The following is a 22,951-nucleotide window of genomic DNA, read 5'->3' on the forward strand; positions in this document are numbered from 1 at the left end:
GTCCCTAGGGTGTCACCTAATAAATTTAAGGCCCAAAACCAAATAACTGCTGGGTTTGAGTAAGCACTCTTCTGGTGATCAACTATTAAGAGTGTGAATTGGATTAACTACATCTACTATAATCAACAGAGATTCACCAGTTATGCTTGGAATGCCCTCAAAGGGATGGTTAGCCAGTTTGATGCCACCAGCCGAATGGCCTGGGAAACAGGCTTGCGTTAAGACATGATACTAGCAGAAAAAGGAGATGTATGTGTTATGCTGGGAGGAAAATGTTGTACTTTCATTCCTAACAATACTGCCCCAGATGGGACCATCACAAAAACTTTTCAAGGGCCGATAACTCTAGCCAATGAACAGTCAGAGAATGCTGGAATTGATGACCCATTTACATGTTGGGTAGAAGGCTGGTTTGGAAAATGGAAAGGCACGATAGCTTCAGTCCTTACATCTCTTGTAATTGTGGCAGGAGTCTTAACAGCAGTGGGATGTTGTGCCTCTAAGTCCATTCTTTGGGTTTGGATGGGTGACTGTGTTTCTCACAAGAAGCAATACTTTCCAACTCATTTCATGAGGCTAGCATAAGGTTCATACCAAATCTTGAGGAAGGTAATAAATGAAAATTACATGTTAATTTGATTTATGAATGTACATGCAAAAATCTTAAAGAAAATATTAACACATTTAATTCAACAATTTATAAAAAGTGTCATACATCATGAGCAATTTTGATTTATCCAGGAAGGCAATATTAGTTTAAATTTTTTAAAATTAATGTAATTAACACATAAGTGATAAGAGTTTAGTTATATAGGCAAATCTCAGTAAATGAAGGAAAAAGAACTTTATATGATTTAACATAAATTCAAGAAAATATATTAGCAAAATAAAAATTTCTTAACCCAATATAGAGCACTTATATCCCAAAGAGACTTTTAAAAAGCTAACCAACCTCATTCTTAAATGTATATGAAATAGCAAAGGGCCAACAAGAGCCAATTCCCAAAAAAAGAAAAACAAGGTGGGCATCTTTGCCCTACCAGTTATCAAGACTTACCACATAAAAATATATTGTAATCAAAGCAGTACATTACTGTGAAGGGAAAGACAAACTGAAGAGAAACAAAAGCAGATCTGTACTTACATGCAGTAGTGATATTTTACAGGATGGTCATTGCAGATTAACAGGAGATGCTGCCAGGACAATTGTTTATGAAAGTAGAAGAAAAAAGAAAAAAAGAAAGAAAGAACAAACTTGGACTTTGCCCAGCATCATCACTAATCATCCCTTCCCACATTTACTCTTCTTTGACACACAAGTGTCTATCTCTGTGAACAGCAATACCATCCACCCAGTTACCCAAGCTGTGAACCTGGAAGCCCCCTTGCCTCCTTTTATTGCCCCAACATCATATTCTATTAATCCTCAAGTCTATCCCTCTTTTTACCAATCCTTTACTTCATTAACTCCTACGAAGGCTTCAGGAGTCAGTTCTACGACATTTTAAGAAAACTCAGGTTAGGTTCTCCTCCTATGTGCTCCCATCACGCTTGTAACCTGTCGTCATACTTGCACTATTGTAATTGCCAGTCTATATTTAGGTAAGTTTCTGAAGACCTTCTACAAATTATTTGAGGAAGAGTATCTTGTGTGGTTCATAGTTTTATTTTCGTTGCATAATATCATGCCAGAATATATGGTAAACATTCAAAAATATTTGAAGAATACATCAATTAATCAATAAATGATTTTATGGATGAATAGATACAAACTGAATAAAAAAGTAACTGAATTCTACAACTGAAACATGTGAAATGTGTTTATGTTCATTATTTTGGTGTTTCTTTTTGCAATATTCTCCAAATATATTCCTTTTTTTGCCAAATAGATTTAGTTTAAGGCGGTATTATTTCAGGCTATTTTAAAACCACTTTTGTCACATTCCTTCTTCACGCTGATTAAAGATATTTAACATGTAAGCAAAATATTCCAAGTTCTATTTTCCAGAATGATGTTTCTCTGAGAGGGAATAAATCATTCATCTTGCAGCATAACACAGGTTGTTACAGAAATTTTAAAAATAATTATCTTTCCTCTTCAAATAAAACATTAATTAGAATTGTCTGGAACATCTTAGGTACCTCAATACATTTTTGTTGAATGAATGGGAGATTAAAGGTATAAACTGTGTTCAATATTTTTTAAAATCTAGACATAACCCTTCTTCTATATTTATTATGTTTTTGTCATTTCTTTCTGAAGGAGTTTGATTGGCCAATACAAGGACTGCTTGTTCCGAGCAGTCCTCCCATGAAGAAACCCATCTGTAAGACAACGGAGCCATATGCCCCTGTGCGACTCAGAGTTTTGCGGAATGGAGACAAGAATAGAAACAGATCCTTTACTGTCCTTGGTCCAGACATCTCACCTGGTTGGAAAACACAGTAAGAACAACTTGTTCATACTTATTAAATACACTTTCTAGTTTCTACAGATTTTTGTGTTCTTCATTATGGACGTTTTTCTGTGGGAATTCTGTATTTATTTAGCAAAAGGGCTCTCATATTGATATTTGAAGATGAAAACAGAGACTAGGACTCATTTAGTTTCTTCATCAGGAATTTGATTTGAACTCTGCTGATACAGAAGTTAATGGATTAGAAATGAGTAGCTCTGATTTTTAAAAGTTCTATTTTAAAAGTTCTATGATCAATGTATATTTGAATTAGCATTTTGCTTGAGTTTTATAAATGTGTCTTGAAATAATTGAACTCAACATCCTTCTTAAATATAATTTTGTAACTCCTCATTTAAGTTAAATTATACACGATTATGTTTAAATATTTATAATATTTAATGAGACAAATAAGTTCTCAAAGTATTAACTTTATTAATGTATAGTCTTCCCTGGAGATAACATTAAAAGTTTAATCACCCTATGAAAAGCACTTTATTGACATTTTAGCTTACCTTATTATTGGAATAAAATTTTCCCAATAGCCAATATTTTCTCCAACATTGAAGAAAAATCGCCCACTGTATTTTCATTTTATGACAAAAGGCATCATAGATCACTGAAGAGCTCTGATGTAAAGAATGAGTTAAACACATTGTTTCTCATATTATTAGCAGCGATATTACTTCTTGACCTTTCTTTTGAGATGTTTAGAATATTTGAGGCTGCTGCTAATAGTTTAATATTACTTTCTTCACATTGATTAAATATACTTCATACATCGCTGAACAATGAGTAACATTCAGATTGGCTGACCACTGAACTGCCTGTAAGGATGATAAAGTAAAAAATTAATCTTCAAAGTAAAGTCAAGCCTGAAATTGAATTCTTTGACGCATACATTTCATAATTAGCTCATTCTGCTAGATGTAAAATGTGAGGGTAATGTCCTTAAAGTAATGTATGATTCTTCAAAAATAACACCCAAAGTTAACACAAAATTTCTGTTTCTTCCTACATTCGTTTTTTTTCTTGTTTTGCATCTTTAATTGTAGCTCAAAGTTACATACAGATATTATCTTATCACATCAATGTTTTAAAATGCATGCTTCAGTCAGGTAATCCAAACAAATTTTAAGAGATTGAAATGGTAAATTTGGACAACTGTTCTAGCAGAGAATATGTGAAACGCTGTGCTGCCCATTTGCTATGTTCATGGAACAGTGTGTCCCAGTTCATTAAGTATTCAGGTATTAGAGTCACTTAGTTCACCATGTGAATTAATTACTCCCAAATAATTAAAATACACTGGCATACACTTAACACTAAAACTCTACTACATACAGTTTAATTTCTCTGCTGATTCACAAAGTGTTCTATAAGATCATCAATAGCATTCCCCACACCGCCCCTGACAACCCACACCAGAGCTGTATGTAAGTACTGGTTCACAGAAGGTTTAAATGGAAAGTCTTGGCTTACATTGTAGGGTGGCTGCATTGTCCAGCTTCAGAGAGCTCTGCTCACATGGTTATCTGTATGAATGACATCCTAGAGTTGTGCCAGGCAGAACCCTTGCTGTGCCTCAGTGTATTTAATAAATACAAGTTACATATCTTCCAGAAGAAATAACTTCTATTGACATATAAGGATATATTACTTTCATTAATTTGAAACTCATTTATAAGAAGAAGGAGTGTTGGGCTGTTTAGTGTCTTTACAAGCAAAATCATGCTAGAATAATGAAATATAGATATACTTTAACCAAATCTTGCTCTACTAACATGCTGTCCTTTAGCTATTTAGTAATTTACTGGAGATAGTTTTGAGGAGTTTTTTTGTTGTTATTAGTTCTTTCATCTACAAAGCCTAAGGAAAATCAAATAGTATTTGTTCATTAATTAGTCAGTTATTACTCTAGTAAGTGACAAGATCTTGTCAATTAGTCTTAATAATGACTGTTGAGTTCATATAAATTAACACCTTCATAATTTTCTTGTGTCACAGGCAAATTTCATCTCTCAGAAATGTTAGTTAAATAAGAAAATTTTATAAGTGATATTTAAGGAATTTTAAGAGGAAAGGCCCAAGATGAGGCTCTGAAGTAAATTTTATATTTTAGATTATTTCAATATATGTATTACTTATTAGTAAGTTATGATCTCTGAACTTACTTGAGCTCCCTAATAGAGCTTGTAAGGCCTTTTATGATCTATCCCTGCATATTTCTCTAGCTCTATTTCCTATCAACACGCCCCATTCCCACTCTCAAACCACCCGCCACCACTTTCCAACACTTCCTATGTACTTAAATAATAAAAGTCTTTTGAGAATGAATTTAGATTTCCTTTCCAAATATTGACCCTGAATATGAGATGCTCTCTCCTCTCGAGTTAGTTGTGGCTGCTATGTACTCCACTACTCCAGCCCTGGGCCTTCCACCAGTACAGAACCTACCGTTCTGTTTCATGATTATCTGCTTATGTTTCATCCATGAGACAGAGAACAGGGATGCTTCATTCATAGCAGATGTACAATCTGCTGTTACAATCACAGATCATTGTGTTCTGATGAATCAAGTTTTAAGGTATTAGAGAGTCACTTTGTTAACCACATGATTAAGGGCCCACATAGGCCTTAAATTAGTGACCACTGAATGAATGAATGGTTAGCTATATTTGATCACCATTTGCAGTGAATGAATGATTAATTATGAAGTATTTGATAACTATTTCATTTAATAAAATACACAGATTCTAAAATGCACAAAATAGTTTTCTAACTTAAAACTATGAGCAGATATATATTCAAATTAAGCATCTTTTCTATGATCATCATCGTTTATTTTCAGCTTAAAATGTTAAATTAAGGGTTAATAGTAAGACAATATACTAGTAAAAAATTACAGGTAAAATGAATGCAATCTCTGAATTTTCTTCAAAGTTGAAAGATTTATATTTCATAGTGGTCTGCATTATTAGAAGAGAAATAAGATAGTGAAAATGTATTGTCTTATAAAATTACTCATAGTATGAATATTTATATAATAACATCATGTTATTTAATATTTAATATGAAGTTAAGTATTTCTTTGTGATAGTTTTGAAACTGTATATTTTAAAGACAGAGATTACTTTAGGGTAAGTCATGATAAATTGAGACCTTATAATTTTCATATATTAAAGTATGTCAAGAGATAATTGACAGTGTATTCTGACATATCAATCAAATCTTGGATCATTTGTTTCAGAAGTGTTCACACTGAAAAGAAAGAGAAAATCTGTGTCACTAAATATTCTGAAACAGAAATGGACCAGATAGAATTTCACCAATTTTGGAAAGGTAAACACTTAACATTCTAAATGCAAATGCGTTTTCCACTTAAATACCTGAATGATTATTTATAACAGATAACATACTATATATACGATATATACATATAGTATATACTATATATACGGTATATATAGTTAAGCGTATTATATATATAGTTAAGTATATACTATATATATACTTAAATATATATAGTATGTTATATTTGGTTTATATTTGCTTGCATTAAGGATGGAGTAGTGAAATTTTTATATTTCACCTATTATAAACCAATTTAAATATATATAAATTTGGTTTATAATAGGTTAAATATTTTATATANCCCCACACCGCCCCCTGACAACCCACACCAGAGCTGTATGTAAGTACTGGTTCACAGAAGGTTTAAATGGAAAGTCTTGGCTTACATTGTAGGGTGGCTGCATTGTCCAGCTTCAGAGAGCTCTGCTCACATGGTTATCTGTATGAATGACATCCTAGAGTTGTGCCAGGCAGAACCCTTGCTGTGCCTCAGTGTATTTAATAAATACAAGTTACATATCTTCCAGAAGAAATAACTTCTATTGACATATAAGGATATATTACTTTCATTAATTTGAAACTCATTTATAAGAAGAAGGAGTGTTGGGCTGTTTAGTGTCTTTACAAGCAAAATCATGCTAGAATAATGAAATATAGATATACTTTAACCAAATCTTGCTCTACTAACATGCTGTCCTTTAGCTATTTAGTAATTTACTGGAGATAGTTTTGAGGAGTTTTTTTGTTGTTATTAGTTCTTTCATCTACAAAGCCTAAGGAAAATCAAATAGTATTTGTTCATTAATTAGTCAGTTATTACTCTAGTAAGTGACAAGATCTTGTCAATTAGTCTTAATAATGACTGTTGAGTTCATATAAATTAACACCTTCATAATTTTTCTTGTGTCACAGGCAAATTTCATCTCTCAGAAATGTTAGTTAAATAAGAAAAATTTTATAAGTGATATTTAAGGAATTTTAAGAGGAAAGGCCCAAGATGAGGCTCTGAAGTAAATTTTATATTTTAGATTATTTCAATATATGTATTACTTATTAGTAAGTTATGATCTCTGAACTTACTTGAGCTCCCTAATAGAGCTTGTAAGGCCTTTTATGATCTATCCCTGCATATTTCTCTAGCTCTATTTCCTATCAACACGCCCCCATTCCCACTCTCAAACCACCCGCCACCACTTTCCAACACTTCCTATGTACTTAAATAATAAAAGTCTTTTGAGAATGAATTTAGATTTCCTTTCCAAATATTGACCCTGAATATGAGATGCTCTCTCCTCTCGAGTTAGTTGTGGCTGCTATGTACTCCACTACTCCAGCCCTGGGCCTTCCACCAGTACAGAACCTACCGTTCTGTTTCATGATTATCTGCTTATGTTTCATCCATGAGACAGAGAACAGGGATGCTTCATTCATAGCAGATGTACAATCTGCTGTTACAATCACAGATCATTGTGTTCTGATGAATCAAGTTTTAAGGTATTAGAGAGTCACTTTGTTAACCACATGATTAAGGGCCCACATAGGCCTTAAATTAGTGACCACTGAATGAATGAATGGTTAGCTATATTTGATCACCATTTGCAGTGAATGAATGATTAATTATGAAGTATTTGATAACTATTTCATTTAATAAAATACACAGATTCTAAAAATGCACAAAATAGTTTTCTAACTTAAAACTATGAGCAGATATATATTCAAATTAAGCATCTTTTTCTATGATCATCATCGTTTATTTTTCAGCTTAAAAATGTTAAATTAAGGGTTAATAGTAAGACAATATACTAGTAAAAAATTACAGGTAAAATGAATGCAATCTCTGAATTTTCTTCAAAGTTGAAAGATTTATATTTCATAGTGGTCTGCATTATTAGAAGAGAAATAAGATAGTGAAAATGTATTGTCTTATAAAATTACTCATAGTATGAATATTTATATAATAACATCATGTTATTTAATATTTAATATGAAGTTAAGTATTTCTTTGTGATAGTTTTTGAAACTGTATATTTTAAAGACAGAGATTACTTTAGGGTAAGTCATGATAAATTGAGACCTTATAATTTTTCATATATTAAAGTATGTCAAGAGATAATTGACAGTGTATTCTGACATATCAATCAAATCTTGGATCATTTGTTTCAGAAGTGTTCACACTGAAAAGAAAGAGAAAATCTGTGTCACTAAATATTCTGAAACAGAAATGGACCAGATAGAATTTCACCAATTTTTGGAAAGGTAAACACTTAACATTCTAAATGCAAATGCGTTTTCCACTTAAATACCTGAATGATTATTTATAACAGATAACATACTATATATACGATATATACATATAGTATATACTATATATACGGTATATATAGTTAAGCGTATTATATATATAGTTAAGTATATACTATATATATACTTAAATATATATAGTATGTTATATTTGGTTTATATTTGCTTGCATTAAGGATGGAGTAGTGAAATTTTTATATTTCACCTATTATAAACCAATTTAAATATATATAAATTTGGTTTATAATAGGTTAAATATTTTATATATATATATATGTATTGCATATATACCTACCTGAGAAAATCAGTTGTTAATATAATGATTCTGGAGTTTCTAATCTGTGGTATATATAAAGCATGTGAGCCTATGATACCAATGGTAATTAATACAATTTTTTTCCCCTAAATGTCAAGGTCTAGCAAATTCCCCTAGCTTTCAGAATCACCAGTTCTGTAAATATAAATTAATCTCATTTAAAAAATATATTTCACAATTTACAGCACCTTTCTTTGGTTTATATTTGGGTGAATTAAGAGTGGGGTAGTTAAATTTTTATATTTTACCTATTATAAACCGATTTTTAAAATATGACTGTTTTAGTCTGTTTTGTGTTACTGTAAAGAAATACCTGAGACTGGTTAATTTATAAAGAACAAAGGTTTATGTGGTTCATGATTCTGATGGCTAGAAAGTTCAAGATTGGGCATCTGCATCTGGTGAGGGCTTCAGGCAGCTTCCACTCATGGCAGAAGGTGAAGAGGAGCTGGCAAATGCAGAGACCACATAGAGGAGAAGAAGTAAGAGAGAGAGGGAAGGTGCTAGCATCTTTTTAACAATCAATCAGCTCTCAACTAACTAATAGAGTGAGAACTCACTAATTTCCGGGGGGGGGCGGGCATTAATCTATTTATGAGGGATCTTCTATCATGACTCAAACACCTCTCATTAGGCCTCATCTCCATCATTGGAGATCAAATTTCAACATGAGGTTTGCAGAGGACAAACATCTAAACCATAGCACTAACATATATCATGTTTATGAAATATGTTGTAATTTTTCTTTAATCAGTATTTTCTTACCAAATCAAGAATTAGATCACTGCTGAAAGGTTGGAGCACTTGGTATGAACTTTTTTGCAAAATATGCCTTGTCGAATATGAGGGGATAGTTTTATTGAGTTTAAGGAAAATTATGCTATCTTTAGTTATTTAATAATTCACTCTGGACAATTTTGAAGTTCTCTTTGTCACTGATTTTTCCATCTACAAAACTGAAGTATGATCTAACGGTATAATAAGTCCCATTTTAGAATAATAGATACAGGACTTTTGTTGTTGTTGTTGGTACCTTCTACTTTCTGTAAAGTTGCTGGCAACACAGAATATTGGAAAGACCACAGGATTAGGAAGCAACGGAACTTATTTTAACCCCAGCATTGCCACTAATTAGCTGGAAGTCTTCAGCAAAGCCCTGTCCTTCTCCAAGGCTTGTTTTCCTCAACTGTTAAATCAACAGTCATCTGTTGTATTTATATTATGTACATCAACCAGTGTTGGATGTTCTGCTGGAGGTTTTTGGTGTCTTTCTTTTTCTTTTCTTCTCTTCTCTTCCTCTCTCTCTCTCTCTCTCTCTCTCTCGAACAAGGCATTGCTTGCTCTTCAGGAACTCCCAACTAACTTTTGGGGAAGAAAATTTGCTTAGTGAAACAATCAGAAAGCCATATGCAGCAGTCTTTAACCATACAGAATTGAAAATGATCAAGCAATCATTTATATGATTATATATTTCCTGGTTTACATATAACCAGGACGAGAGAGAACATTCTAAGGGGCAGCTGTCAGAGAAGGTCACATGGAGAAGAAAGAAAATGAGACAAAAATCCAAAGCAAGAAGATAAAGAAAAGGAGAAAGCACATGACCATAGCTTCTTGAAGGTTTTACCGTTTGGAAGGAACTGATTAGCATAAGAGCTCCACTGCTGTGGAGCTGTAGCTGACTGTGGATCTGGGAGGCATAGCTCCTTTCTTTAAAAATAGGGATCTTGCTATGTTGCCCAGGCTGATCTTGAACTCCTGGCCTCAAGTGGTCCTCCTACCTTGGCCTCCCCAAGCGCTGGGATTACAGGTATGGAATACCATACCCAACCTGGTTTATTTACTTCTAAGCTAGCCTTAGAGAAATGGGGAACCTGATTATCTGTTTCATTGCCTTATTCCATTGAGGAAATAAAATTTAGAAACATTATAAAGCTATGTCTTGCTGATGAGCATAAAATCAACTGAAGTTCATTTACTGTAAACAGTACATTCTAACACAAAATATATTTAGGAAGAATCTTCTACTTCTTCCATAGGCAGGATATCCTCACAGTATTGTTTAGGAAATGCTCCATCAGTCTCCTGTAGCTCTACTTTTTCCTCACAATTCCATCTATTTACATCTGTCCTAAAGCTTGCTGTCTAGGGTCCAGCCTCTCCCACCTCCAGCCCATTTTCCACCTATCTGACAGTTAACTTTCTGAAAAGCAGACCTGATAACACCACGTAATTGCTGTAATGCCTTCAATGGCTTTCTGCTGCTTATGGGCTAGAAGGCAGGTTCCTCAGTCTGGAATCCTAAGTACTTTAGTTGGTTTCTGCTTTCTTTTTCAGTTTCATCTGGTCCATACCTTCCTCATGTCCATACACTCAGCTCCAGTCTAGCGCTTTTTGATGAAATCCTATTTATCCTTTAAAACCTAACCCAAATGTCACTCCCTTAGATAAGGCTTCTCTGGAAAAATTGTTTTCCCCTCTGTTCTCAGCACACTGGCCAGGTGCCTATGGCAGCACCTGTGACTTCATATTACACTTCAGTGGCTCACCTTTCTCTTCCCTGACCAGATTCAGAGCTCCTCAGGGAACCACAAAACTGTCATTCATCTCAAAATCCACAGGGCTCGTCCAGTGCTTGTTTGGGAGGGCAGGGGGTTGTGGGAGTGGGAAATCAGTGTTCAATGTTTAACCAGGCTAAAAACATCTGTTTCAAAGGTAGTTAAAGGGCTATAGTCATCACTTCTGGTGGAGGGAGCTGAGGAACTTGGTGACAAATTAGACTTTGACAACCTTGGAGAAAGAGCAAAACTACATCAGAAAAAGCCAAGGAAGATTTTTTTTAGGTAGGAGAAAGAACACAGGCACAGAAATAGAAAAGTGTGGGGCATACCAAGGAACGAAAAGTCAATAGCAGTGTGTCTAGCTATTTATTGGTCATGTCTGGGACCGTGCTAAGAGCCCTTTTCAAAATCAACCTTTAATCTTCACAGAAACCCTGGAAGGTAAGAAATCTAGCTTTAGACAGGTTAAATAATTTGCCCAAGTGCCACACTTTGGAGAGGAAAATGAGACTCAAATGGGTCTGATGGGCCCCAGAATCCAGCTTATGACTAACAGTCCTGCAGAGAGAGTTGTCATTATGGATTCAGGGCCCTGATTTCTTTTATTTTCTCCCTTTGCTGCTGGAAGCTTTCTGTATGCAAGGTCAATTTTTGTGTCTTTTATTACAGGTGCACTGAGATTTTAAATTTACCTTCTGCAGCTCGGAGATTGTACAATGAAAAGGGGAAGGAAATATTTGCCTTAAAAGACCTGCAAAGAGATGAACTGGTAAAGACATGGATTTGAAACTGGCAATATTAATTTATGAATACCCCATCCAAGAAAGAATGCCCTTAAATATAAGAAGCTTTCCATTTTAATCCTTATTTTCTCTCAGAATTATCCTAACTGAGCAAGCATCAGAAAATAATACTAACAGCTAACATTATTCAGAGCTTCCTATGTGTCTGGCATGGTTTTCAGAGTGGTATATAAATTAANTTTGAGACGGGGTTTCACTCTGTTACCCAGGTTGGAGTGCAGTGGCGCAGTCTTGGTTCTCTGCAACCTCTGCCTTCCATGCTCAAGCAATTCTCCCACCTAAGCCTCCAGAGTAGCTGGGATTATAGGCATGTGCCACCATGCCTGGCTAATTTTTTGTATTTTTGGCAGAGATGGATTTCAACATGTTGCTCAGGCTGGTCTCAAACTCCTGAGCTCAGGTGATCCACCTGCCTCAGCCTCCCTAAGTGGTGGGATTATAGGTGTGGGCCACCGCGCCCGGCCGAATTAATCTACTTAATATTCATCATGATCCTAGACTCTAGAAATTAAGGAAGAAACTGGAGAAGGCCAAATTGTTAATCATTTGTAATTTCTGTCTCCTGCTCTGAAGGAGGTAAATTCTCTGCTCTTTTTGAGAGCTTCAAAATGTAGTTGTTTAATGGTTTCTTACTAAATGGTGATTTCACTTTTTCGGGACAAAATTATGTCTACTTTTTTCACACACTCTATTTGGGTGACTGGAGAAGGCTGAAAAGCAGAAGGACTTTAGCAGCCCAGCCTTTCCCCTCATTTATAGACTTTGAGGCATCCGTTTGAAAAATTAAAAAAAAAGATACCTTCCTTGATTGATGCCTATAATTCTTTGAACAGAGAACAAAGCTTGTACCATTTCGTCAGAACTCAACTCAGGCCCTGAATCTAAATAGTCCTGGAGAGAGTCTTAAACAGAAGTATCAATGGCTAATATCAGAGGCAGAATGGCAGGGTGGAGAGTCTGTTGTTCTCAGAGACTGCTAGATCTCATTTTGAATGCTAATGTCATCTCTCCAAGTGTTTTGTGTGTTTTAGTGTTTTTGTTTGTTCTGCTGTGCTATTCACTGTGGGTTTTTTTTTTTTTTTTTTTTTTTGAGACGGAGTCTCGCTCTGTCGCCCAGGCTGGAGTGCAATGGGGCGATCTCGGCTCACTGCAACCTCCGCCTCCCGGGTTCACGCCATTCTTCTGCCTCAGCCTCCCGAGTAGCTGGGACTACAGGCACCCTCCAGCAAGATCGGCTAATTTTTTGTCTTTTTAGTAGAGACGGAGTTTCACCGTGTTAGCCAGGATGGTCTCGATCTCCTGACCTCGTGATTAGCTAGCCTTGGCCTCCCAAAGTGCTGGGATCACAGGCGTGAGCCACCACGCCCGGCCCACGGTGGGTTTTTTAAAGAATGAATTTAAGGTAGATTACATTAAATCCTACAATACAAAAAATTAATTTAATGGTAAGTATAGATGAGGCCACCATGGCAAAGCAGGTATGAGTGGAAGGAGGATAAGATGGAGCCAGGAGTGATTGTATATTTGCTAGAAATTAATCTGTCACTGCTCTGAAGAGTAACATGAAGATGGAAACATAAACAGTTAGTTACATCATTAAATATGTCCAAAAGAGAAAAAGGAATCTGTTGTTCAAAAGAAGAAATTTTTGGCCGGGCATGGTGGCTCACACCTGTAATCCCAGCATTTTGGGAGGCCGAGGCAGGTGGATCACCTGAGCTCAGGAGTTGAAGACCACCCTGAGCAACATGGCGAAACCCTGCCTCTACTAGAATACAAAAAATTAGCTGGGCGTAGTGGTAGGTGCCTGTAATTCCAGCTACTCAGGAGGCTGAGGCATGAGAATCACTTGAGCCCTGGAGGCAGAGGTTGCAGTGAGCCGAGATCATGCCATTGCACTCCAGCTTGGGCTACAGAGTGAGAGTCCATCTCAAATAATAATACTAGTAATAGTAATTTGAAACTGGCAATATTATATATATTATTATATATATTATATATTATATATTATATAATAGTATATATTATGTTTATTGTGTATATAATATACAATATTATATATATTATATACATAATATAATAGTAATATATATTTACTATTACTAGTATTATTATTTGAAGTTTCCCCTGAGTCTTCTACATAGAATGTCGAATGTTTGTGATAATGACTTTGCAATGACCAGAAAAGTCAGCACTGAGGTTCTTTCTTCTTACTGTGTTTTTTTCATTATATCACTTTCTTTTCTCATCTGTAAAGAAATATTTATCCATTTAAGGACATTTAAGAAATACATAAAAGCAAAAAAAGGAGGAGAGGAGGAAAAGTATCATCCATAATCTTGTCACCTGGAAATATCCGCACTGACATTTTGGTGTTTGTACTACAAATTCATTTATACCAGGGGTCATTAAACATTTTCTGTAAAGAATGATATAGTAGATATTGTAGGTTTTGTGGGCCATATGGTGCCTGCTGTATATCAGCTCTGCTCTGATGCATGAAAGCAGCCATAGACAACATGCAAATGAATGGGCATAGCTGTATTCTAATAAAACTGTACTCACAAAGAGAGGCAGGGGACCAGATTTGGGTTTTAGGGATAGTTCCCTAATCTCTAATTTTGCCAATCTCTAATTTATTCCTTCTTTTCTACCTTCCTCCCTCTCTCCCTGCGTCCCTCCCTTGCTCCCTTCTTTCCTCCCTTCCTTTCTACCTCCTTCCCTCCCTCACTCCCTTCCTGTTTTCTTCCTTCCTTCCCTCTTCTTCTTAAACAATTATTTTTTTAAACTTTTGTTTTGAAATAATTATAGAGTCACAGGATGTTGCAAAAATAATATGGTACAGTACAAAGACAGTTTTTTCACTTAATACAAAACTCTTGAAATTCATTAAAGTTGTTGCCTTTATCAGCAGTTTGATTTTTTTGAAAGTACTGAGTGGTATTCCATGGCACCACAGTTTTCTTTAATCATTCACCTATTATATTAATAGTACATTTTGATTTTTTTGATTGTCTCCAGTTTAGATTATTACAGATAATGCTGCCATGACAATTATATACAGGATAAGAGATGCTTTGTTTGATAGGTGTATGTTTCATGTGGAGAACATTGGATCAATCCTGACCTGTCCAATGCTCAGCAAAAGAAACAAATCTTCCTGAGGAACCTAGCATCAGACATTTCCAAAATTCAAATCTTCTGTAGCATACGTAAAATAGAAGGTAAGCATTGGAATTATTTACCTTAATATATGCAGCCAAAATGAAAGGCTTGATGATACTGTTTTTAAAAAAGTCAAAGTTTGTTTAAACAGGTAATATTTCACCTCTGCATCTTGCTGTTTAACTCTTTAAAGTCATTTATATGTTTGACAGGGTTGAGTATTTTAGTTCACACTACAGTTTGAATGTGCAAAGAAAACATAATCTTTTTATTTTGTCGTTTACAGATCTGACCTTCTTTGTGAGCCTCATGCATTCTCCAGTCATGTTTACATTTTCTTCCATCCATTAATTTAATTAGTCCCTTTAGGGAGAACTTTCAGATTTCTCTATCTCCAGACTCTCATGTTAAGTTCCTCTCTAAGATAGACAGAAAGCACTTGGGATGCAGATCTTCTTGCTTCCTGGGCTCTGCTGGCTGAAGTCCATGACTGGAGTGACTTGTGGTTCCTTCTTTTGGTTCAGACGATACTCTGGGTGGGTGTGCTTCCTCCCTGACTCAGCCTTCTCGCTACTTCCTGTGGCCCTCTGGAGCCTGGCTATGACTGAGTGGTCATCTCTGCAGTCCTTGCTACAGAGCCACCTCACCCCTGCTTGGCATGCACTTTTGGAAAGTTCCCCAAAAAGATTCTCAGCAACTCCTGGGTCTTAGCTGCACCTCCCAGAAACCAGATCCCAGTTCACGTGGCTGGCTGTGCTTCAGACTGGAGTAGCAAAGGGTAGCTCGAAAGGGGACGTCATCATGGTGTCCTCAACAATGAGTGGTGTCCTAAACAATGGACGGTCCTCACTGTTTCCCCAGTTTAACTAAGATACCCAAAGTGAAGACTGTAGAGAGAATCAGGATACACTGTGCTAGTTTTCTGGCTTTCTCTGTCTTGTGCCCCAAATCCCCTCTAACTCAGGAGTGGTGGTTTTTCTCCAGGTCAATCCTGAAGTTAAACCCTTGATACACTAAGTGGGAACTACAGGCTTTTGGAGAAACCATAGATCATGACTGTATCATCCTAACTTCCACGGTCGACGGCAGTATGCTGTTTGAATGTCAAAAACTATCTTTGGACTTTTGCTTTTCTTTAAGTTCTGATTTCCTCATGATCCTCCTCCTTCCCTTAAGTTTTCTCCAGGAACCAGGACAAAAGTCCATATAGAGAAAAGAAAAAGAGACAAAAAACATTAGTATAATTTAAAACATTGCCCTATGATATATATCGAACACTGTATAGTAAAACTTTGCATGTGTCATTCAAGGCTTTCACTGGGACTGGGATTGGGACTTCCACTGATGAGTTTTGGATCCCAGAGAATGATCTAGAAACATATATCTAAATAATGTAGCCCATTTGAATAATTACAATATAGAATAATTAACTGATCTTTGGAAAGACCTATTTTAGTATTTTGACTAAGAATATCTTGAGAGTAAAGAATCTACAAAATTAAAATTAAATTCAACTGAGTTTATTAAGTAACCTATGAATAGACCAAATAGATGGATTTTTTTTTTGCGTTTGCATTTTAGTGTGTTTCTAAATTCCTGATGCTCTGCAATTGTAACTAATATGTCCTTGCAATTTGTGAATTTCTGCTCAGCTCTTGTTTTAGAAGTCCAAAGTGACATTGTATCTGGAAGCAAGCTTGCTGTGCATAAACCTGTAGCAATTTTTGGAGAAGAGAAGCAAGTTACAGAACCAGAAGAAAAGCAAATGCAAAAAGATGCTCTAACAACGGAAAATACTTCCAGTGAAATTCTGTAAGTAATCAATATAGCCCGAAAAGCTACCTGGCTGCTGTTTGAACTCAGCTCATTAGCCCGATAACAGCACAGAGCCCATGCAGGGAGCTCATGCCAAGTTTGTGAAACTAATGGCAGGTGAAGAGCTAGTATTTAATTAGTTTTCCAGCAAAATGATACAACTACAGCTTCAATGTTCAACCATCACAATGATCTATTTTCAGTAATATTGTTATAACGTTATTATTTTTTAAAGGCTAGAATTTTAGGATAGAAAACATTTATTTGAGGAATTCATCAAGTTTTGTTTCCATAAATATTGACTTCAGGATAAATTAAGCTTCTTCCCTAAGTTCAAGTTAGACACATGTTAATATACAGTTATCATTCTGGATCATTGAAATAGCTTTCTGATTGCTCTCTGTTGCCATAATATCTTCCTTCCAATTCCCCTCTAAGTTAAACTGTAGACAATTAACTTTCTAATATACAATCCTTTTCACATAGTTTTTTAAGGCCTACCTATTGCAGACAGAAAAACTTATTCATCTGGAATCCCAAGACCTTCTGACCTTGGTTCATGCCTGTCATTGACCCTCATTTGAATTCCCATGCCCGCTGTCTCTCTCTGCCACATGAATTCCAACCTCCAGCTCAGCAACGACAAGCTGTCACCTGCATATTGCACATTCTGTTTATGTTCTGTTGCAGACCTCTGAGCCATATACAAATTTCTCTCCACTGCAGTGCCTTTACTTGCCCCATACTTATCTGTAGAATGACTCTTTAGCACTGAAGTCAATTACAGCAATGACTGTACGTGGCAATGTACTTGTCAGTCCCTCTCTCCCTTGCCTACCCCTCCCTCTACCAGCCTGGGAACTGTTGAGGGCAAAGACTCTGTCACGTGGGTTCTAATCATCATTTACTGAATAAACGAAGGAAAGATTGAATGTGTTTCAAATTATAAAACCAAAAATACCTGACCAATTACCACTGCAATAATTGTGAGAATAATTTATATATCATTGTTATGAATTGTTTCTATCCTCAATTTTAAGAAAATGAACTTTTAGGAACCAAACTTCCTTATTCGGAGAGGTGATTCATTTGGTCCTATAACTGACAGTAACAAAGGCACCAGAAGGCATTTTTCAGAGAGAATGATTGGTCTTAGATGGCATCTTTCTCAACAGTCAAGGTATTGACCACAAACTTTCACATACCCTTCTAAAGAAAGTGTCATCTATCCTTTGAGTAATTTAGTCTGCACTTGGAAAAAAAATAAACAGAAAGTAAGAGAAAAGAAAAACATTTTTGAGAGCAAAGACTCTCATTGTTCTGAATCAGAGATTTCATGAAGGCCTGGGGTCCTTGAGGTTAAAAGTGATTGGGTTCTCTCAGAGTACAATGCAGGCATCTCCTGCATATTCCAAGCAGGCTCTTTTGCTGAAGCCTCTTCTTGAATACTCCTAATAACAGAGAGATCACTGTTTTCAAGGAGGCCCATTCTAACATTTAAGTAATTGTTTAGAACATCTCCATCTTATTATTCCATGTGTTTCTCTGTATTATGCCCTATTCCTCTTCTACTTGGCAGCTCTTAAACTATTTGAAATATTTTTTAATACCCTGGGTTATCTATTTTCCAGGCTGTCACTAGTCATTTGAACCATTTCTGATGACACAATCCTGAAATCATCCTAAATCATCTTACATTAGGAAGTCACTGTAAGATTTTTCCCAGACTTTCTTAAATGTGCTTGTTTGGAGGTTTTGCATATTTGAAAATGGGATGATTTAAGGAGGGACATGCATAAAGCCAGCAGCTAGAACATCAGTCTAGAAGGATCCTTCTTGATTGCTTTTTTATCATAAAGGTGTCTGGCACAAACAATAAGAAAAATGGAAAAGACATTCTGGTAGCACTTGCCTACCATTTTTGTGCTTTGCAGGAAAAAAAGACTTTTGGAACATAAAGAGTGGGGCAAACTTCCTCATTTCCTCACTGAATTACAGGTACCTGCCCACCTCTTAAGCCTCGTCTAGAACTACCATCCCCTCACTCACTGCCTGTCACACCACCGTCTTTCTGTTCTTCAAATGAGCTAACCATAATCTTGCTTCATCGCCTTTTCATTTGTTCTTTTCTCTGCTTGGAATGCTCTCCCTCTAGATCCTCACGTGACTGGCTCCTTCCTATTGCCTATGTCTCAATTCAAACATCACCTCTCAGAGAAGCCTTCTTTGACTCCATTGCTAAAGTAAACCTTACCCCGTCCCAGTCAATTTCCATTACAATATCCTATTTTATTCGATGTATGGCATTTATCTTGTTTATTCATTTACTTGTCTATTTAATCTCTCTTCTTCCCACTAGAATGTAAACTCCGTGAGCACTGATAACTTACCTGTCTTGTAGATGTTCAATAAATATTGATTAAAGGAGTGAATAACTAATGAATGATTTGTTCTATGAATGAACAAATCAATTAATAAAGCAAGATGGACTGAAAAATGACTGTTCTAAAACTGACCTGACTATACCTTATTTGCCAGGAAGTTCAAGAGCCGATAGAGAAATTCCGAGTAAGAAAATTAAACCTCTGGATTTGGGTGAAGAATCTTGTTTGCATCTTTCTAATTTTGTTAAAGCTAAGAATAACTTTTTTTCCCCTCTCTTTTCCTCAAAGAAACGGAATTGGTGAGAAAGCTGTGGTTTTTATTTTTAACACAAGATGGCACTGTTGTTTTTTAACTGTAAAAAGAGAGTTTTGCCTTGAGAAGCCGCTTGTGCTGCCTGCAGTTCTGAATGAGGCAGTCATTACCCACCAGTTTCAAATCTACATGTAATACTTCTATTACATTTGAAAAGAGTACGGTCAGCTCTGCTAGCACAGGAATTGTCCCTGAAGATTTTGGTAATTTAATAATGCTTGTAGTTACATCAAATTATCGCACGCACCTTGGTGATCAGTCTGTCCCACAGAACTTTATTTACAGGTATGCAGATTTAGAGTGCTGGAATAGGCTTGCTGCTTTGCCTGTATGTTTATCCTTCCCCAGTCAAGCAGTCCTCATATCACAATCCCACTGAAGGCAAATTTGCTCTCAACAGTGGCCTGGAACTTTATATATACAGATCTATATGGCAGCTACTGATCCCCTTTATATCTTCATTTTAATAAGAAGTCAGAAGGCTGACTCAATTGTTCAAACTATGACTGTTTACTCTGTTTAGTGTATTATTCTCTGTCAAAAGCTGGCTTATATGTGCAGATGCTATTTGAGTTTCTCTAGATTTCTCTGTGGAGAAATCTTGGAAAAGTTAGGATTTCTTAGCCTTGTCTAATGAGTAAATTTTACAAAATCGGGTAATCTAGGCTGTACTGTTCCAGTCAGAATTATGACCCAATTATGGGGTAGACAGAGGGAGTCTCATTACATGTTCATTGTGAATTTCTCAAACTACCGAGTAGTCAATCTTTATGATTTTTGAAATACAATACATGGTCTCATTTTTTTCTGAGTAAACATGACAAAGATAAATGCTGTTTATTATGTGATTGAGGGATTTTATTTGTAGCCTTATATTAAAAGATCTAAATGATGTATTAGTAAGATGTGAATTTCAAATATCAGGCACCCTTATGGAAATAAGATTTATAGATCCACCAACATCCTGCGGAATATGATCAGACTACACCTCAGAAAAAAATTTTATGAGCACAAATGAGATTTCTTAGATTTGTGTTTGCTTCTGAACCCTGATAGAGATTCACACGCAAGAGCTCATCTTCGAATGAAGGCTTGTCACACACTTCTCAGGTATCCCTGGCAGGAAACTTCACATGACTTTGATGAGGATGACAGTCTTCCAAAGAAAATGGAAAAAGGGCTCTTTGAAAATGTGGAACCACAGAAGAAACACAGGTAAAATGTTGCAAAGGAATGCTCTTAAAGATTTCTGTCTAGTGTTAGTTTTCTCACCTTGGGACACATATATACCTAAGAGTTTTCACTGCTCTTAGCTGCTGTTTCTATCAACATGCACATTTTTGTCTTATGGTTTTGATTAAAATATTTACAAAATTTTGCGGGAACGTCCTTTACTCTTTGGTTTATTTTGCTCAGCGTATAATCTCTTACTCATTTGTGTTTTTTTCTATTAAACAGTATGCTTATCCACCTTTGCCTCCTAACAACTTAGCACAGAGCCTATATATTTGTTGAATGAGTGTGCGAGTGAACTTATGAATAAGCATTTAAGATGCCCTGATGTTTTTAAGAAATTCAGAAAATGCAGTTTCTTCCTTATTAATGTTTTTTGTCAATGTCTAATGAAATGACAGGAATATATAGTACTTTGTATTATTTCATAATCTAATACTTTGTATTATTTCATAATCTTTAGATATTTACTTGACATTACAGCAGTTACTGGAACATGTGAATTAAATGTTTTTGACACTTCAACATTTAGCACTAGGCCATGCACATAGTATGGGCTTATTAGATGTTTATAGATTAATTTAATTGACAATGTGTTGTGATATGTAACATGTTAATTCTGCTTACTATAAGATCCTTAAGAGAGCCATTTAAATTATTAATTCATCATTATTTTATGATGTGCTATGAATTGTCAGAGGTGAGTTAAAGACTTGGAGAATTGTGTTCTGTTTCCAGGGATACTGTAGACAGAGGATAGAAACAATCATAGTTTGAACAGAATTCCCTTATTTCTCTGTTTTGATTCTACATGCCCCTGCCCCTGTTCTCTTACTTAATTTTAATTTTACTTTTCCTCTTTAAATTACCTTGTCAACTGAAGACGTTCTTTTCTCTTTGCTAATGAATTTTCAAATATTCTCCTGGTAAACATTTATTTCTGTCACAAAATAAGCTCAGAATTCTACTTCTTGTGTCAGCTTAGAAGTGCAGTGCTAGTAGCGTTGCTGTCTTTCTATTGCTATGGTCTGTCATTGCAAGTTCACGTGGTTCACATTGGAGCTCTCACCAACAGAACTTATAATCCCCAGCACATCAAGTACAGGATCAAGTGCATGGGACATTTTTCTGCCACTAATGGAGGTTTCTTTGTCTCAGCTGTTCACCAAAGCATAGTAAGTTGCACAAGCATTGCCATCAGCAGTTCGAATACAGAGATGGGCAGATTATAAGCTGTGCTGCTCCTCAGCTAGTCTTGGGGGTTCAAGGTCCCAGTCTCCGGTCAGGCATGGAGGTGGTTTTGGTGGAGAAGAAATCTGATGGTAGTAATCAGCGCTGGATACATCAGGAAGACAGCAGGTAATCCCATTATATTTGGGTTTAATATATCAAAAGGTGAATAGGATCCTAATAAGTCTAGCATGGACCCCACAGAACAAGCTGAACTACTATATTTGAGAGTTCTGGGTCTTCTATTTAACTTAGCTGGTAATTCTTTATCCTAGCCAAAGAAGAGGAAGGGAATAAAATCAAATGTAAATGCTAGGTAGGCCATATACAATTTATCCACAATCAGATTAAGAGAAGGAATGTTCACTCTGATCTCCTGGGTATACAGTTTTATCTGGCCATTGGACTCAAGACCAAACTCTCATCAATGTCATTTTTATGAAATGAAGAGATCAAATAAGAATTCTAAAAGGTCCCCAATTTTCATTTTTTTTGATACTTTTCATTAACTTACTCCCCATCCTTCCCCCAACACACACCTTCCCTCTCTCCTCCACCTTCATAAAATAACCAGTTTGTGATTTCCACTCACGCAGTATAAACTAATTCCTATCTTAGCAAATATATCAACCTAATTCAATGTCTGGTCCTGGATCCAAATTTAAACCAACTACAGTACTGTACAAAAGTTATTTTTGAGATAATCAGGAGAAATATAAAATAGCATGGCTATCTGATGACATTAAGGAAGTCCTGTTAATTTTGTTGGGTGCAATAATGGTTCAATGGTTATGTTAAAAAAAAAGCCCTGATAAGTTGGAAACATATTGTAGCATTTACAGATAAAATTAAAAGCTATCTTAGATTTGTTGTAAGACATTCTATCATAAAAAAAAAATTTTAAAACTTGAGGGGAATGGATGAAACGAGAATGGCAAAATGTTGATAGCTGTTAGGTCCATGCTGATTGATTACACATTTCTCTCTCTCTCTCTCTCTCTCTCTCTCTTTTTTTTTTTT

The 22,951-nt window shown here is 35.7% G+C and overlaps 1 protein-coding gene across 1 annotated transcript in view; it reads left to right on the top strand.

Annotated features, from left to right (window-relative positions):
* Positions 1 to 22,951, top strand: part of DCDC1 (doublecortin domain containing 1) — a 393,105-nt gene that overhangs the window by 315,296 nt on the left and 54,858 nt on the right. The window contains exons 14-19 of the mRNA XM_017885762.1: positions 2,264 to 2,445; positions 11,658 to 11,757; positions 14,880 to 15,015; positions 16,609 to 16,768; positions 20,525 to 20,683; positions 21,860 to 22,060. Coding sequence (XP_017741251.1) covers positions 2,264 to 2,445; positions 11,658 to 11,757; positions 14,880 to 15,015; positions 16,609 to 16,768; positions 20,525 to 20,683; positions 21,860 to 22,060 — 938 coding nt within the window. The remainder of the gene's footprint in view (positions 1 to 2,263; positions 2,446 to 11,657; positions 11,758 to 14,879; positions 15,016 to 16,608; positions 16,769 to 20,524; positions 20,684 to 21,859; positions 22,061 to 22,951) is intronic.

Source organism: Rhinopithecus bieti, unplaced genomic scaffold, assembly GCF_001698545.2.
Source record: "Rhinopithecus bieti isolate Rb0 unplaced genomic scaffold, ASM169854v2 scaffold_13558, whole genome shotgun sequence".
Taxonomy (NCBI): Eukaryota; Metazoa; Chordata; class Mammalia; order Primates; family Cercopithecidae; genus Rhinopithecus; species Rhinopithecus bieti.